Source organism: Zea mays, chromosome 1, assembly GCF_902167145.1.
Source record: "Zea mays cultivar B73 chromosome 1, Zm-B73-REFERENCE-NAM-5.0, whole genome shotgun sequence".
Taxonomy (NCBI): Eukaryota; Viridiplantae; Streptophyta; class Magnoliopsida; order Poales; family Poaceae; genus Zea; species Zea mays.
The window spans coordinates 155,031,945-155,050,732 of NC_050096.1; the positions used below are offsets into that span (position 1 = coordinate 155,031,945).

General features: G+C 44.0%; 1 protein-coding gene across 3 annotated transcripts; it reads left to right on the forward strand.

Moving 5' to 3' along the window:
• Positions 1-647: 647 nt before the first annotated feature.
• Positions 648-5,242, forward strand: LOC100283273 (uncharacterized). Of its 3 annotated transcripts, none has more exons than XM_008679019.4 (6): positions 648-1,036; positions 2,778-2,876; positions 2,964-3,072; positions 3,224-3,292; positions 3,416-3,421; positions 3,547-3,932. In XM_008679019.4, the coding sequence occupies exons 1-6, from the start codon at positions 867-869 to the stop codon at positions 3,661-3,663; spliced, it is 570 nt and encodes a 189-aa protein (XP_008677241.1). In that variant the 5' UTR covers positions 648-866; the 3' UTR covers positions 3,664-3,932. The 3 variants fall into 3 exon arrangements, 2 of the variants coding, with proteins under 2 accessions (XP_008677241.1, NP_001149647.1); NM_001156175.2 differs by having other exon boundaries at positions 741-1,036; positions 3,221-3,292; positions 3,547-3,919; XR_564980.4 differs by lacking the exons at positions 3,224-3,292; positions 3,416-3,421; positions 3,547-3,932 and adding exons at positions 4,123-4,419; positions 4,552-5,242 and having other exon boundaries at positions 652-1,036.
• The last annotated feature ends 13,546 nt before the right edge of the window (positions 5,243-18,788 follow it).

Here is an 18,788-nt window from a genome sequence, read left to right on the forward strand (position 1 = left end):
ATGGGGGGCACCGTTGGAGGTGGTTTAACTCTGAAGGAGGAGTCGATGGACCATCCAAGATAGTGAAGGAAGAACAAGTGAGGTAAGAGAATCCGAGGAAGATAGAAGAGAGAAAGGCGAGCCATCCATTGGAATTAGATGTGAACGACGACGGGCTAGTGACGACGACATATGTACGTATTAAGCAGATGATGACAAAGGAAGGGAGGGTCACACGCGGATTAATATACTCTTTTGTGGTGCTAACAGGGTTGGTACAGTAAAAAGACACTAATGTAGATGGTGTAGTATGTGCCGTATTCTACGTGATTACGTAACATCGCTTGCTATGTTTAGGGCTTGTTCGTTTCTGTCGGATTGGTGGGTCGGAACGATTTCTAACCGGATTGCTTCTCTAATTTATATAAACTTTGATTGAGTGGAACGATTCTGGGTGCAATCCGACACAAACGAACAAGCTCTTAGGCTGACCAGCCGGTGCGAGGCGGAACGAGGTACTTTAACCGCGCTATATATATATATGACCAACTTTCGAAATAAATAAATAGGGACGTTATTTTTAGAAATAATTTTTAAAAGGTTAAAAATATAAAAAAGAATCTTCAGTGGCTGAGACCGAAAGAAAGCCGGAGCCCCTGCACGGCTCCACGCATTCGCACGCGGGCAGACGAGGCGAGACGGCTGCGTGGTGGGCCCCACGTGCAGCCTCACGAGCCGCGTCATGTCCCCAGATGGGGCTTCGGGCTTCGGCTATTACCTGGCGCGGAGAGGAGAGGGAGTGAGTCGAGATCCATTCCCAACTGCACCTGCGCGCCTCGACTGGTAGCCCGAACCCTAGCTAGCAGGTCGGAGGCGAGAGAGCAGCCATGGCGCGGTGCCTCGCGCTCGTCTCCCTCCTTCTCCTCGGCCTCGCCTCCGCCGCCTCCGCTGCCGATGCGCCCTTTGTCGTCGCGCACAAGAAGGTTTCGCTCTCCCGCCCCAAGCCGGGCGTCGAGCGCGTCGCCGTCTCCCTCGACCTCTACAACCAGGGATCCGCGTGAGTACCGCCGCTCCCCCGCAGCCCCCACCCCCGATCCGGTTTGTTGTTAATAGTAGTTTCCGCCGATCTGGTTTGTTGCTCGTAGTAGTTTCGCTTGCTCCTAGGTCCTGATCGGACTCTGTATGCCTTCCTTTTCTGGGCATTAGTATTTGAATTGACCTGCTTGGATCTGCGTCATGCGGTGAGCGAGTGATGCGAGGTTTCCTTGTTAAACCTCAGCCGGGGGATTTAATTTCCAATTTCCTTTTATCGCAGGTCCGCTAAATCTGAATGATATATTTGCTTAATTGCGTATAAGCAGCGAAGAATCGATAGTTTACAACCATCCCTTGCTCTTGTGCTTCTAGCCTATTGAATCTCAATCCTCCCAACCCGTTATGTAAACGGGAGCATACCATTACCGTGTGTGCTGCCCTTGCTTTTTTTTACTGCTAGATCAATAACTTGTTATCCTCAATTGTTAACTAACTAACTAAGCAATGGTTCTTGTGCATATGTGGTGCATGCTAATGGTTACCTAAGCAATTGTTTCAAGTCGTCCGATTAATCGCGATTAATCGTCCAAGTCGGTTTGGACCAATCACGACTAATCGCCCAAGTCATCCGACTAATCGTGATTAATCACGATTAATCGCCCTAGTTGGTCAGCCAGAATGACCAGCAAGTCGTCCGACTTGAAAACATTGTACCTAGGTAAACACTAATAGGGTATTTGGTTTGGGGAATGAGCTAGTCCATCATTTTCTCACTCACTTTTTTTGTTTGGTTTGTGGAATGGAATGAGTTGATTCATCACTACCTCATTCCTCATAGTTAGTTATAGTTAGTTAGTAATAATATGAGGAATGGGGTCATCCACCAAATTTGAGGAATGAACCCATGATGCACCATCTCATTTTGTATGGAGTGATTCCTAAAACCAAACACCCCCTAGCATTTTAGTCACTGCCTCCCAAGCGCTGGTGCTAACTTGCGTGTACCATTGTACATAGTTGTGTCACAAAGGAAAATGTTCATATGGTCCATATGGGACATTGCATAGTCTATTTTGTTTGCTACATCTTACTAGAATTTTTATGTTGTCATCATACTGATGGTTAATAATATCTTAGTTTGTATAAAAAAGATCTTTGCAATTTATTTCATACAGAAATTGATGCTTTGTCAGTTTCCCAAAGAGTTCACTCTTTGGTCTGCACTTGCAAAAGTAATGCACTTTCTATTCATTCGCAGAATTGTGTCAGGTTTGCTTTGGGTTTAAGGCAATTGGTACCATTGCAGTTGCATGCATTATATTTATACTAGCCATTTGTATGGGACAGCAAAATGTGTTGATTTGCTTGCCTAAAGATATCTTGCTTGTTCGGATATATATCCTGTCACATATTTATAGTATATATCTGGCTAGATCTGGAAGCCAAACACATGACTGTTGGACTAGTTGGTTATGTTAAACATTAAATGACCTTACAAAGTGACCTGGGATTTTTACTACATGTGCTGTGGATTTACTCTCTTTGTGCTACAACAATTGTTGGTATCAGCATGTGCTGCTGCTTTCTCTTGTATCACAGTTCCAGCAATACTTGATGTGCTCGAATTTGGTCTTTACAGTTTAATTTTCTTGATTTGGAACCATTGCATGAAGTATACGTGTTACTTTCTGTTTCATATGATGGCTAACCAATCCGATATGTTCCCATAGCATCTGCATGGACTTATGTAAAGCCTATTGCAGGACTGCCTATGATGTGTCACTTAATGACGACTCTTGGCCAACACAAGCATTTGAGCTTGTCACTGGAGAGAAATCGAAGACATTGGAAAGGCTTGACCCGTGAGTACATTTTGTAATGCATCTCTCTGCTTTATGTGTTCATGTAGATCAGTACAGAAAATGATTTCATTATTTTGACTCCTTCAGTGGTGCCACTGCTACACACACATATGTCCTGGAGACCAAAACACAGGGCAGGTTCCAGGGTTCACCAGCTATTATTACGTACCGTGTTCCCACAAAGACTGCTCTTCAGGTCCCCCCCCCCCCCCCCCCCCGACCTCTACTATACATAATTTTAGTGTTTCTTATGTTATACATCTTGTATTATCCTCTTATTTTTTACATCGCTATTGCTTGGCCCATGGTATTTAGTTAAATCTAATGTTTTGTATCTGTTCAAGGAGGCCTACTCAACTCCCATCTTCCCACTGGATATTCTCGCTGAGAGACTTCCTGAGAAGAAGTTTGAATGGGTAAGTAATCATGCCATTGCATGCGCATTGTAGTTCATGTTTCTTTCTGATACTGATGTTTGGATGCTGTTTCTGGTGCTACCTCTGCATGGAAATCTGAATATGCTCTCATACTATGTTCAGGCTAAGGTATTTCTGTTTTTCCGTCTACTTTTGTCAATTTTCCTTGTCCATCTAAATAAGCTGCTCAGGTAGATTTAAGCATTCATTTGACCTGGACACTGACAAAAAAAAAAATTGTTATCCATGTGCAGAGGCTTGTGGCGAAATATGGGTCACTTGTGTCTGTTGTCTCATTTGTTGGATTGTTTATCTACCTCGTTGCGAGCCCGTCGAAGAGCAGCTCAAAAGGAAGCAAGAAGAGACGTTGATCTACTTATAGTTCGGCGCAGTTGAAGTTGTAGCTGGTGGTTTTTGCCTGGAGGAACTCTTGGTAGTTTGAGCTGAGCGAAAGCTTTAAATTTTACATTTACTCACCACACCATGAACTGCAACGAAGTGAGCATCTGTTAGAAAAGTGGACCAGTAATTTTGGTTGGTTATTTATTTCCTGTTTCTCTGTCAGACTCTTAACTCGGAGGACCTGTAACTAGGAAAGTTACTTTTGCTTGAAAGAACATTTTGGTATGGTTGGTGTTCCTGTGCTTCGTGTCGTGCGTGGGTCTGTGAATTTGAGAGCAACCATTTGGTGGGACGCTTCCAGCTGACAATGGTCAGGACATAGCAATTGCTGGTGATCTGAACCTTGCATGATGGAGATCGCATTGAACTGCTTTTAACTTTCGCTGCACTATATACCATCGTTTGGCTTCATGGTGTATGACTTTCAGGCACTGGAGTTTCTAATGGTAATGATCAAGGAGCTCCTGCTATCTCATGGTTGTCATTTCGACCTCTACAAGTCTACATCACCAAATCAAAGCATGTTTGTCGGATCTGCCGTGCACTGAACAAAAGTCATTCACTGCGAACATTAACCAAAGATGGATGTGCCGTGCACTGGGAAAAAAGAGTCATTCACTGCGAACATTAACCAAAGATGGATGTGCCGTGCACTGGGAAAAAAGATTCACTGGTGAAGATTAATAAAAGGCTAGAGTTAAAATTCAATATAAACTAATTTTCAGGTATATTATATTTCTTTAAATATTTATTTACTGTTTCTATTTAAAGCTAAACCTTAGTATTTAATGGTTCCAATCTTCATTCAATATATCTCTTATGTTAACTTTGGTCCTTTCCTACCTCTTCTTATATAGCTATCGTGATGAAGACATCACTTCTATACATACAATGAATGGACCGATAATATGATCGCGTGCACGACAGCTAATTCTCCAGGTACGTTTTACCCTAGTCAATTGTGTTTCAGAGCTTACACTTGGGGCCATGGATGTTTTGATGATTAGGAACCTTGGAGAGGACCAGCAAGGACTTAGGAAAGGCCTAGGTGTTGAGGAGGAGCAGCAAGGGTGGCCACAACAGGAAGGAGATCAAGTCCGACTCGGCTGCGACTCCATCTCGGGTTTCAGGACCAGTCTGCACTAAAATGGACGCCCAAGATGCATCCGAACTCCGATTGCGACGGGCTTGATATGGTTGGAAAGATAAAGAGATTATCTAACCAACCCAACTGGTTCCACCCTAAAATTTATCCGGAGTCAACGGGAATCGTCGAATCAATTCAGCGTTCAGATTCTGTTTTGGTGCTGCGACACCGTCTGTTGGGTCGTTGGTCCGTGTATCGCGTCGGAGCCCATTAGGGGCGAGTCCAGGGGTCACGCACGCCCTAATACTCTATTTATTCAGCAGCCATCGCCACAATTAGACTTGAGTTTTGCTTAAGTTTAGATCTGTCGAGAACAGTCGTCGTAGATCGGTTTGTGAGACCCCAACTTGTGAGCTTAATTATTCATCCGCAATATTCTAGATTGTGTTCTTTCTTGTTCTTGCTTGTGTCTTCGATTCTCAGACAGAAATTAGCCCTCGTGGCGAGGTCAATCGCGCAGTGCACGGTTGATAACCAGAGGAAAAGTGGTGCTGCGATTGCTGGGTTCTAGTCGTGTTGATTGGAAGCCGGATCGTCTGTGTGACATTTCCACCAAATCGATAGTTATCTTCACCTGACGGAAGATCGGGCACCCCTGTTCCTATCAAGTGGTATTCAAAGACTCAGGTATTACCGTCAGGCTTACCCTAGTTTAGTTTAGGTTTTTCATCCTATAACTCCAGATAATTTCCATAAAAAAATTCGCTGTCCTAGAACCCTTGTTTAGCCTTTGCAATTTCGTTTTCAGTTTGGCTTTGTTCAGTTCGTGTCCGTGGTCGAGTCGTGTTACTGGTTTAGGGTGTATCTTCGTCGTAGATCAACTGCCCTCGCTAGCCGCTATCCCATCCACCATTACCCAGATCACAAGTCGATCCACCCATTAATCGACTTGCCCTCGCTAGCCGCCGCCGCACCAGCCCTAGATAGATTGTAGATACGCCGCTATCCCATCCACCATTACTCAGATCACAAGTCGATCCACCCCATTAATCGCTGTGGTGGCGGTGCTTGTTGTTGCGTCTCCAACACAGCAAGTCTGTCGACGATCTAGGACAATCGTCGATCCAGCCTCTCGTAAGTCTTGCCAAGGTTCATGTCAATGAAGGCATCATGCACTGACTTGTGGACCGTCTCCTCCATTTGCTCCTTCAGGAGCTTGTTGTTTGCCTCAAGATCTTGGCGGCTAACACATTCATCGAAGTCAGTAGGGATCCTTGCTTCTTCGTCGTCGCCTGCCATCGAAACACAAAAACTGGAAACAAACGGTGACGGTTATCCCTAATAATTTCACTACACGCTCCTCTCAGGTGGAACACAGGAACACTCTCTATTGTATCTTACCAAGCTCTTACAAATGTCTGACGAAATACAAGCAAAGGATGGTACAATCAGAGGCTGGTTCGTGATACTTATCAAGAGGTAGTGAAACCGCGATTGCAAGGTCAAATCTGTATTGATCAAAAGATATAGGATGTGGAGCTATAGGACAGGCATAATATGTATGTGAATGTGGAACAAAATCAAGTGCAGATGAGCGAAGTTCAATAAATATCCAAAGCACAAGTCACAATTGCTGGCTAAGAGATGTATCCGAGGCGTATCACAACAAGATGGACAAGCCACTAGTGAATTTAAAGATTTTGCTATTGTCTGGTGGACTGGTCTAGTTGGGGATGGTAGAGCACCTACGACTTGGGAAGATCTTAAGGTAGTTATGCGCGATAGATTTGTTTCCCCATCTTATCATAGAGAATTGCGTAAGAAATTGATGCGTTTAGAGCAAGGGGATAAATCTGTTCAAGATTATTATGCTGAGCTTCAGAAGGGATTGCAGCGTTGTGGGATAGTAGAGGGACATGAGGACGCTCTTTGCCGTTTTTATTCAGGTTTGCGGCGTGACATTCAGGACATTGTGGATTACAAAGAATTTAACACTGTCAACAAGTTGTTCCAGTTTGCTATGCTTGCAGAGAAGGAATTGCAGGGACGCCAACATCGACCTAGGACTACTTTTGGCGCCTCCTCTACGTCACGGATGCACACACCTGCCTCGAGTCATACACCTTCGACCACTCCAGCGTCCACGCGACCTCCCTCGACACCTGCTGCACATGTTGGTAAACTTCCTTTGCAGGTACCTGCCAAGAAACAAAATTCACCAGCACCTGCAACACCTTCCAGTGGTCGTTCTTCGGGTATTGTTTGCCACCGCTGTAATGGGATTGGTCACGTGAAGAAGGATTGCCCGAGTCAGCGAACATACATTGCTACGGATGATGGCTACATTAGTGCTTCCGACGATGAGGATGACGATGATGACTCCAGTGATGTTGCTGCTAATGATGATGCTATGCTTGGTGCTGATGCTACGGTGAACCTTCGAAGCATCATGGTGCAGCGTGTTCTTAGTTCTCAGCCTAAATCATCAGAGAAGCAGCAACACCATAATTTGTTCCAGACTTTCTTCGCCATCGAGAATCGGCGTGCCCGTGTTATTATTGATGGTGGAAGCTGCAATAATTTGGTGAGTTCAGATTTGGTCAAGAAGCTTGGCCTGACCACACGTCCACGACCACATCCATACCACATTCAGTGGATCAATGATTCAGGCAAGGTTAAGGTAACACACATGGTACGAGTGCATTTCTCCATTGGTATGTATTCTGATTATGCGGATTGCGATGTAGTACCTATGGAAGCTTGTTCTCTTTTGTTGTGTAGACCTTGGGAATATGATACTGATGCACGTCACCATGGTAGGAGTAATACATACACTTTTAGGCATAAAGATAAAAACATTACTTTGCTACCTTTGACTCTTGCTGAAATTGTACAAGCTGATAAAGATAGAGCTGCAAGTACCCATAAGAAACCAACTAATGAGACTGAAATTCAGCAACAAATTAAATTGAAAGCTCCTGTCATGCTTGCTACTAAATCTGATCTTCTTGAAACTCATGCTACTGATGCTTGTTGCTATGCCTTGGTTTGCAAAGATGCTTTCTTTTCTATTGATGATATTGCTAGCACTTTGCATGCATCTGTGACTAACCTTTTGCAGCAGTTCCGAGATGTTTTTCCCTCTGAGTTACCTCCAGGACTTCCTCCCATTCGTGGGATTGAGCACCAGATTGATTTGATTCCTGGAGCGAGCTTGCCCAACTGTGCTGCATATCGAGCAAATCCTGAGGAGACTAAGGAGATTCAGCGCCAAGTCCAAGACCTTTTGGACCGCGGGTATGTACGTGAGAGCCTTAGTCCTTGTTCTGTTCCTGTCATTTTGGTTCTAAAGAAAGATGGCAGTTGGCGCATGTGTGTAGATTGTTGAGCCATTAACAACATCACTATCCGGTACCGTCATCCTATTCCTCGATTAGATGATATGCTTGATGAGTTAAATGATTCTAAAATATTTTCTAAGATTGATTTGCATAGTGGGTACCACCAAATTAGAATGAAATTAGGCGATGAATGGAAAACTGCTTTTAAAACCAAGTTCGGCTTGTATGAGTGGTTAGTGATGCCTTTTGCATTAACTAATGCCCCTAATACTTTTATGCGTTTGATGAACGAGGTTTTGCGCCCATTTATTGGAAAATTTGTGGTGGTTTATTTTGATGATATCTCGATCTACATCACTTGTTTATCTGAACATCTTGACCATCTACGTGCTGTTTTTGATGCTTTGCGCGCCGCACGCTTATTTGCTAACCTTGACAAATGCACCTTTTGCACCGAACGCGTATATTTTCTTGGCTATGTTGTCACTCCACAGGGTATTGAGGTTGATGAGGCCAAGGTGCATGCTATTCAGAGTTGGCCAACGCCATCGACGGTGACACAAGTACGGAGTTTTCTTGGACTTGCAGGATTTTATTGTCGTTTCGTGAAGGATTTCAGCACCATCGCTGCCCCATTACATGAGTTGACCAAGAAGGGTGTTTCATTTAATTGGGGGCAGTTACAAGAGGATTCTTTTTCTCTTTTAAAAGAGAATCTTACTCACGCGCTTCTACTCCAACTTCCTGACTTTGGTAAGATTTTTGAACTCGAATGTGATGCAAGTGGAGTTGGCATTGGTGCTATTTTGATGCAAGGAGGTAAACCCATTGCATATTTTAGTGAGAAATTGAACGGCCCTGTTCTTAATTATTCCACTTATGATAAAGAATTATATGCTCTCATACGATCTTTGCAAACATGGAAACATTATTTGTGGTCTAAGGAATTTGTTATTCATTCTGATCATGAGTCACTTAAGCATCTTCGTAGTCAAACAAATCTGAACCGTAGACATGCTAAGTGGGTAGAATTTCTTGAAACTTTTCCTTACATCATTAACTATAAAAAGGGGAATGATAATGTGATTGCTGATGCTTTGTCTAGACGCTATGCTATGTTGTCTCAACTTGATTGTCGTATTTTTGGACTTGAAACAATTAAGGGACAATATGCTTTTGATGATGATTTTAAAGAGGTTGCATTAAATTGTAAAGAGGGCCATACATGGAATAAATTTGTGCTAAATGATGGATACTTGTTTAGAGCTAACCGCCTATGCATCCTAGTTGGTTCGGTTTGTCTTTTGTTGTTGCAGGAGGCGCATGGTGGTGGTTTGATGGGTCACTTCGATGCCAAGAAGACGGAGGTTGTGCTGTCCACACACTTCTTTTGGCCTCGAATGCGGCGTGATGTTGAGCGCTTTGTAGCAAGATGCATGACGTGTCAAAAAGCTAAGTCACGATTGAACCCACATGGTTTATATATGCCTCTTCCTATTCCCTCAGTTCCGTGGGCAGATATTTCTATGGATTTTGTTTTGGGATTGCCTAGGACGAAGAAGGGGAGCGATAGTGTTTTTGTTGTGGTTGATCGTTTCTCTAAGATGGCACATTTTATACCTTGTCACAAAACGGATGATGCCATTCATATTGCTAACCTCTTTTTCAAAGAGATTGTTCGTTTGCATGGTATGCCTTCTACTATTGTTTCAGATCATGATGTAAAATTCTTGAGTCATTTTTGGCGTACTCTATGGAACAAATTGGGGACAAAATTGCTGATTTCTACTACTTGTCATCCCCAAACTGATGGACAAACGGAAGTTGTGAATAGAACATTGTCTGCAATGCTGCGAGCAATATTGAAGAAAAACTTGAAAATGTGGGAAGAGTGTTTGCCGCATGTGGAGTTTGCATATAATCAGACGGAACACTCCACCACCAAGGTAAGTCCTTTTCAGGTAGTATATGGTTTTAACCCTCGTGCTCCTATTGATCTTTTGCCTCTACCTACTACCAAGCAAGTACATAGTGATGCTAAGGAGCGTGCTGACTTTATTTTGAAACTTCATGCTTCAACTAAAGCAAACATTGAAAAGATGACTGAAAAATATATAATTGATGGTAGTCAAGGTAGAAAACACGTTAAGCTTGAAGTGGGTGATTTAGTGTGGTTGCACTTGAGAAAAGATACATTTCCAGAGTTAAGAAAGTCTAAATTGATGAAACGTGCTGCTGGTCCATATAAGATTTTGGAGAAAATAAATGATAATGCATATAAACTTGAGTTGCCTCTCGAGTTCCGGGTTAGTCCTACATTTAACATTGCAGATTTGAAACCGTATTTGGGGGAAGAAGATGAGCTTGAGTCGAGGACGACTCCACTTCAAGAGGGGGAGGATGATGAGGACATCACTTCTATACATACAATGAATGGACCGATAACACGATCGCGTGCACGATAGCTAATTCTCCAGGTACGTTCTACCCTACTCAATTGTGTTTCAGAGCTTACGCTTGGGGCCATGGATGTTTTGATGATTAGGAACCTTGGAGAGGACCAGCAAGGACTTTGGAAAGGCCTCTGTTGAGGAGGAGCAGCAAGGGCGGCCACAACAGGAAGGAGATCAAGTCCGACTCGGCTGCGACTCCATCTCGGGTTCTAGGACCAGTCTGCACTAAAATGGACGCTCAAGATGCATCCGGACTCCGATTGCGACGGGCTTGATATGGTTGGAAAGATAAAGAGAGTATCTACCAACCCAACTGGTTCCATCCTAAAATTCATCGGGAGTCAACGGGAATCGTCGAATCAATTCAGCGTTCCGATTCTATGTTGGTGCTGCGACACCGTCTGTTGGGCCGTTGGGCCGTGTATCGCGTCGGAGTGAAAGGGAAATGTGCCCTTGGGCCATTTCTAAGTATTTTGGTGATTAAGTGTCCAACACAAGTGCCTAAGTGTTAAATTGTGCTAAGGACTCAAGAAGTGCAAATCAAGATTAAAGGTATGTTTCTAGACTTAGTACATTGTTTTGAAGACTAACATATTGTGTCTAAGTGCTAGAAACAGGAGAAACAATTTTGGAGAAGTTGGCTGTATACAGCCAAAATGCTGCTCGGTCTAGGTGCACCGGACTGTCCGGTGGTGCACCAGACAGTGTCTGGTGCGCCAGGCTGGCGGCTGTCAACTGGCTGCTCTCGGGACTTCGACGACGGTGTACGGCTATAAATCACCGGACTGTCCGATGGTGCACCAGACTGTCCGGTGAGCCAACAGTCGGCCCGGCCAACGGTCGGCCGCGTAATCCACGCACGACGCGTGGCAAAGCCAACGGTCAGAAGGGGGCACCGGACTGTCCGGTGCGCCAACGGCTCTGAATCTCCAACGGTCGGCTTCGCCAAAGAAAGAAAGAAATCCGCACCGGACAGTGTCCGGTGGTGCACCGGACTGTCCGGTGCGCCAGGCGACAGAAGACAGGAATTGCCTTCCTGGAATGCTCTCAACGGTTCCTAGCTGCCTTGGGGCTATAAAAGGGACCCCTAGGCGCATGGAGGAAGATACCAAGCATTCTCCAAGCATTCCTAAGCACCAAGACTTCATTTCCGCGCATTCGATTCTTTGTGATAGCAACTAGAGCTCCATTTGAGTAGAAAACTCTTTGAGTTGTGTTGAGAGCTTGTGTTGTGACTTGTGTGCGTATTGTTGATCTGATTTTGTGTCTTGTGTGCGTTGCTCATCCCTCCCTTACTTCGTGCTTCTTTGTGAACATCATATTGTAAGGGCGAGAGGCTCCAAGTTGTGGAGATTCCTCGCAAACGGGATATAGTAAAGCAAAGCAAAACACCGTGGTATTCAAGTGGGTCTTTGGACCGCTTGAGAGGGGTTGATTGCAACCCTCGTCCGTTGGGACGCCACAACGTGGAGTAGACAAGTGTTGAACTTGGCCGAACCACGGGATAAACCACTGTGTCTATCCGTGATTGATCTTCTTGTGGTTATCGTGTCTTGCAAAGACTCTTCTCTAGCCACTTGGCTTTATTGTGCTAACTCCTAACCAAGTTTTGTGGCATTAAAGTTCAAGTTTCCTAGGATCACCTATTCACCCCCCCTCTAGGTGCTCTCAATTGGTATCAGAGCCATTCTCTTCAAGAAAGGGACTAATCGCCCGAAGAGATGGATCCTAAGGGCAAGGGGATGGCGGTCAATGATAAGGAGAAGGAGTCCTTCGTAAATGATCCAAAGGATGACAAGCCTACTGACTCAGGCTCAGGCCACAAAAGAAAAGACGGGAGGAAGAAGAAAACAAGGCGTATCAAGGAGATAGTCTACTACGACAGCGACGAATCTTCCTCTTCCCAAAAGGACGACGACAACGACTACGAGAAAAAGAAGATGGTTAATTCAAACTTTTCCTTTGATTATTCTCGTATTCCGCAAAGTTCTAATGCTCATTTGCTTTCCATTCCCCTCGGTAAACCCCCCACTTTGACGGAGAGGACTACAGATTTTGGAGTCACAAAATGTGTAGCCACTTGTTCTCTCTCCATCCAAGTATATGGGAGATAGTAGAAAATGGAATGCACTTTGATAGTACGGATAGTCCCATGTTCATTAATGAGCAAATTCACAAGAATGCACAAGCCACTACTGTTCTTCTAGCTTCATTGTGCAGGGATGAATACCACAAGGTGAGCGGCTTGGATAACGCCAAGCAGATTTGGGACACCCTCAAAATCTCACATGAGGGGAACGACGTCACCATGCTCACCAAGATGGAGTTGGTGGAGGGAGAACTTGGGAGATTCGCAATGATCAGGGGCGAGGAGCCAACCCAAACATACAACCGGCTCAAGACCCTCGTCAACAAAATAAGGAGCTATGGAAGCACGCGATGGACGGACCACGACGTCGTCCGCCTAATGCTAAGGTCTTTTACTGTCCTTGATCCACATCTTGTGAACAATATTCGTGAGAATCCTAGGTACACCAAAATGACGCCCGAGGAGATACTTGGAAAGTTTGTAAGCGGGCGGATGATGATCAAGGAGGCTAGATACGTTGATGATGCGTTGAATGGCCCAATCCAAGAGCCTCAAACCATTGCTCTCAAAGCAACGAGGAGCAAGGAGGCGCTACCTAGCAAGGTGGCACAAGTTGAGGCGGTCAGGCTTAATGATGAAGAAATGGCCCTCATCATCAAGCGTTTCAAGACAGCGCTAAGGGGTCGCAAGGAGCATCCCAACAAGACCAAGACGAAGGGGAAGCGCTCATGCTTCAAATGTGATAAGATTGGTCATTTTATTGCTAATTGTCCCGATAATGATAGTGACCAGGAACAAGGGAACAAGAGGGAAAAGAAGAAGGCTTACAAGAAGGCTAAGGGCGAGGCACACCTTGGAAAGGAGTAGGACTCGGATTGTTCGTCGTCCGACTCCGACAACGAAGGACTCGCCGCCACCGCCTTCAACAAGTCGGCCCTCTTCCCCAACGAGCATCACACCTGCCTCATGGCAAGGGAAAAGAAGGTAAGCACTCATAATACTAGTACTTATGCTTCCTCAAGTGATGAAGAATCTAGCGATGATGAAATAGACTATTCATGTTTATTTAAGGGCCTAGATAGAACTAAAGTTGATAAGATTAATGAATTAATTGATGCATTGAATGATAAGAATAGGTTATTAGAAAAGCAAGAAGATCTTTTGTATGAAGAACATGACAAGTTTGTAGAGGCACAAAAATCCCTTGCTTTAGAAATTAAACGGAATGAAATGCTTTCTTGTGAATTGTCTACATGTCATGACTCTATTTCTAGCTTAAAGAGCATAAATGATGATTTGAATGCTAAGTTAGAAATAGCTAATAAATCAACATCTTGTGTAGAACATGTTGCAATTTGCAATAGGTGTAAAGATTTTAATGTTGATGCTTGTAGTAAACATCTAGTTTCAATTTCTAATTTGAATGATGAAGTGGCTAGTCTTAATGCCCAACTTAAGACTAGCAAGAGTGAATTTGACAAACTAAAATTTGCAAGGGATGCCTACACGATTGGTAGACACCCCTCAATTAAGGATGGTCTTGGTTTCAAGAGGGAAGCCAAGAACTTAACTAGTCATAAGGCTCCCATTCCCACCAAGGAGAAAGGGAAGGCCCCTATGGCAAATAGTGTTCAAAAGAACCATGCTTTCATGTATCATGATAGGAGACATTCTAGGAATGTTTATAGAAGTTATGATGCTTTTGATTCTCATGCCATGATTGCTTCTAGTTCTTCTATTATGCATGATAGAAATTTGGCTAGGAAAAATGTTGTTCATCATATGCCTAGAAGAAATATTGTTCATGTTCCTAGGAAAGTAATGAATGAACCTTCTACAATTTATTATGCTTGCAATGCTTCCTTTGCTATTTGTAGAAATGATAAGAAGGTAATTGCTAGGAAATTAGGGGCCAAATGTAAGGGAGACAAGACTTGCATTTGGGTCCCTAAGACTATTGTAACTAACCTTGTAGGACCCAACATGAGTTGGGTACCTAAGACCCAAGCCTAAATTTGCCTTGCAGGTTTATGCATCCGGAGGCTCAAGCTGGATTATCGACAGCGGATGCACAAACCACATGACGGGGGAAAAGAGGATGTTCTCTTCCTACGTCAAGAACAAGGATCCCCAAGATTCAATCATATTCGGTGATGGGAACCAAGGCAAGGTGAAAGGGTTAGGAAAAATTGCTATTTCATCCGAGCACTCTATTTCTAATGTGTTCTTAGTTGAGTCGCTTGGATATAACTTGTTGTCTGTGAGTCAACTGTGTAATATGGGATATAACTGTTTATTCACAAATGTAGATGTGTCTATCTTTAGAAGAAGTGATGGTTCATTAGCTTTTAAGGGTGTACTAGACGACAAACTTTATTTAGTTGATTTTGCAAAAGAGGAGGCTGGTCTAGATGCATGCTTAATTGCTAAGACTAGCATGGGCTAGCTGTGGCATCGCCGTTTAGCACATGTGGGGATGAAGAACCTTCACAAGCTTCTAAAGGGAGAACACGTGATAGGTCTAACTAATGTAACTTTCGAAAAAGATAGACCTTGTGCAGCTTGTCAAGCAGGTAAACAGGTGGGAAGCTCTCATCATGCCAAAAATGTGATGATAACATCAAGACCCCTGGAGTTACTTCATATGGACCTCTTCGGACCCGTCGCCTATCTAAGCATAGGAGGGAGTAAGTATGGTCTTGTTATAGTTGATGATTTTTCCCGCTTCACTTGGGTATTCTTTTTGCAGGATAAATCTGAAACCCAAGGGACCCTCAAGCGCTTCCTAAGGAGAGCCCAAAATGAGTTTGAGCTCAAAGTGAAGAAGATAAGAAGCGACAATGGGTCCGAGTTCAAGAACCTTCAAGTGGAGGAGTATCTTGAGGAGGAAGGAATCAAGCACGAGTTCTCCGCTCCCTATACACCACAGCAAAATGGTGTGGTAGAGAGGAAGAACAGGACGCTACTAGACATGGCGAGGACGATGCTTGGTGAATTCAAGACGCCCGAACGGTTTTGGACGGAAGCCGTGAGCATGGCTTGCCACGCCATAAACCGGGTCTACCTTAATCACCTCCTCAAGAAGACTTCATATGAGCTTCTAACCGGTAACAAACCCAATGTGTCTTACTTTCGTGTATTTGGGAGCAAATGTTACATTCTAGTGAAGAAAGGTAGGAATTCTAAGTTTGCTCCCAAAGCTGTAGAAGGGTTTTTGTTAGGTTATGACTCAAATACAAAGGCGTATAGGGTCTTGAACAAATCATCAGGTTTGGTTGAAGTCTCTAGCGACGTTGTATTTGATGAGACTAATGGCTCTCCAAGAGAGCAAGTTGTTGATCTTGATGATATAGATGAAGAAGACATTCCAACGGCCGCAATACGCACCATGGCGATTGGAGATGTGCGGCCACAGGAACAAAAGGAGAAAGATCAACCTTCTTCCTCAACAATGGTGCATCCCCCAACTCAAGACGATGAACAGGTTCATCAAAAGGAGGCATGTGATCAAGGGGGAGCACAAGATGTTGATGTGATAGAGGAAGAAGCACAACCGGCACCTCCAACCCAAGTTCGAGCGACGATTCAAAGGAATCATCCCGTCGACCAAATATTGGGTGACATAAGCAAGGGAGTAACTACTTGTTCTAGATTAGTTAATTTTTGTGAGCATTACTCCTTTGTCTCTTCTATTGAGCCTTTCAGGGTAGAAGAGGCCTTGCTAGATCCGGACTGGGTGTTGGCCATGCAGGAAGAGCTCAACAACTTCAAGAGAAATGAAGTTTGGACACTGGTGCCTCATCCCAAGCAAAATGTTGTGGGAACCAAGTGGGTGTTCCGCAACAAACAAGACGGGCACGGGGTGGTGACAAGGAACAAGGCACGACTTGTGGCAAAAGGTTATGCCCAAGTCGCAGGTTTGGACTTTGAGGAGACTTTTGCTCCTGTGGCTAGGCTAGAGTCAATTCGCATACTGTTAGCCTATGCTACTCACCATTCCTTTAGGTTGTTCCAAATGGATGTGAAGAGCGCTTTCCTCAATGGGCCAATCAAGGAGGAGGTGTACGTGGAGCAACCCCTGGCTTCGAGGATGAACGGTACCCCGACCACGTGTGTAAGCTCTCTAAGGCGCTCTATGGACTTAAGCAAGCCCCAAGAGCATGGTATGAATGCCTTAGAGACTTTTTAATTGCTAATGATTTCAAGGTTGGGAAAGCCGATCCAACTCTTTTTACTAAGACTTGTGATGGTGATCTTTTTGTGTGCCAAATTTATGTCGATGACATAATATTTGGTTCTACTAACCAAAAGTCTTGTGAAGAGTTTAGCAGGGTGATGACTCAGAAGTTTGAAATGTCGATGATGGGCGAGTTGAACTACTTCCTTGGGTTCCAAGTGAAGCAACTCAAGGAAGGCACCTTCATCTCCCAAACGAAGTATACACAAGACTTGATCAAGCGGTTTGGGATGAAGGACGCCAAGCCCGCAAAGACTCCAATGGGAACCGACGGACACACCGACCTCAACAAAGGAGGTAAGTCCGTTGATCAAAAGGCATACCGGTCTATGATAGGGTCCTTACTTTATTTATGTGCGAGTAGACCGGATATTATGCTTAGCGTATGCATGTGTGCTATATTTCAATCCGATCCAAGGGATTGTCACTTAGTGGCCGTGAAGCGAATTCTTAGATATTTAGTCGCTACGCCCTGCTTCGGGATCTGGTATCCAAAGGGGTCTACCTTTGACTTGATTGGATATTCAGACTCCGACTATGCTGGATGTAAGGTCGATAGGAAGAGTACATCGGGGACGTGCCAATTCTTAGGAAGGTCCCTGGTGTCGTGGAGTTCTAAGAAACAAAGTTCTGTTGCCCTATCCACCGCTGAGGCCGAGTATGTTGCCATAGGACAGTGTTGCGCGCAACTACTTTGGATGAGGCAAACCCTCAGGGACTTTGGCTACAATCTGAGCAAAGTCCCACTCCTATGTGATAATGAGAGTGCTATCCGCATGGCGGACAATCCTGTTGAACACAGCCGCACAAAGCACATAGACATCCGGCATCACTTTTTGAGAGATCACCAGCAAAAGGGAGATATCGAAGTGTTTCATGTTAGCACCGAGAACCAGCTAGCCGATATCTTTACCAAGCCTCTAGATGAGAAGACCTTTTACAGGCTGCGTAGTGAGCTAAATGTCTTAGATTCGCGGAACCTGGATTGATTTATAGCATACATGTGTTTTATGCCTTGATCATGTTTCCTTAATGCATTTTGTTTATGGTGCTCAAGTTGTACACGCACTCCCCGGACCTCGCAAGTCCATTTGCAAGTGATGCACATATTTAGGGGGAGATGTGCTACAACTAGACCCTTTGAGACTAACTGTGTGCTTGAGTTTGCTTAATTTAGTCTCAAAGAAGGTTTGAAAGGGAAAAGGTGGACTTGGACCATGCAAGACTTCCACTGCACTCCGATGAAAGAGTAACTGATTCCAAGTTCATCTTTGTACTCTTATTGCCTTTTTACTCTTAGTTGAAGATTTTGGTGAGGCAATGGGGTTATGGGGCCAAAATTGATCCCGTTTTGGTGCTTGATGCCAAAGGGGGAGAAAATAAGGCCAAAGCAACAAATGGATCAGCTACCACTTGAGAATTTTGAAAATAGTAGAATAGAGTTTTTGGTTTGTCAAAAATCTCTTATTGTCTCTTTTGTCAAAAGTTGGCCTCTTGTGGGGAGAATGGTTGATTATGGGAAAAAGGGGGAGTTTTTGAAATCGTTGATCAATTTCTCTTGGAACAACTCTCTTTATGTCTCAACAAGTGTGTTTGACTTAGAGATAGGAATTTGAGGTTGATTTGCAAAAACAAAACCAAGTGGTGGCAAAGAATGATCCAAATATGCCAAATTTGAATCAAAACAAATTTGAGTTTTCATTTGCATTGATGTTGCACTTCTTTTAGTTGTTTTTTATTGTGTTGGCATAAATCACCAAAAAGGGGGAGATTGAAAGGGAAATGTGCCCTTGGGCCATTTCTAAGTATTTTGGTGATTAAGTGTCCAACACAAGTGCCTAAGTGTTAAATTGTGCCAAGGACTCAAGAAGTGCAAATCAAGATTAA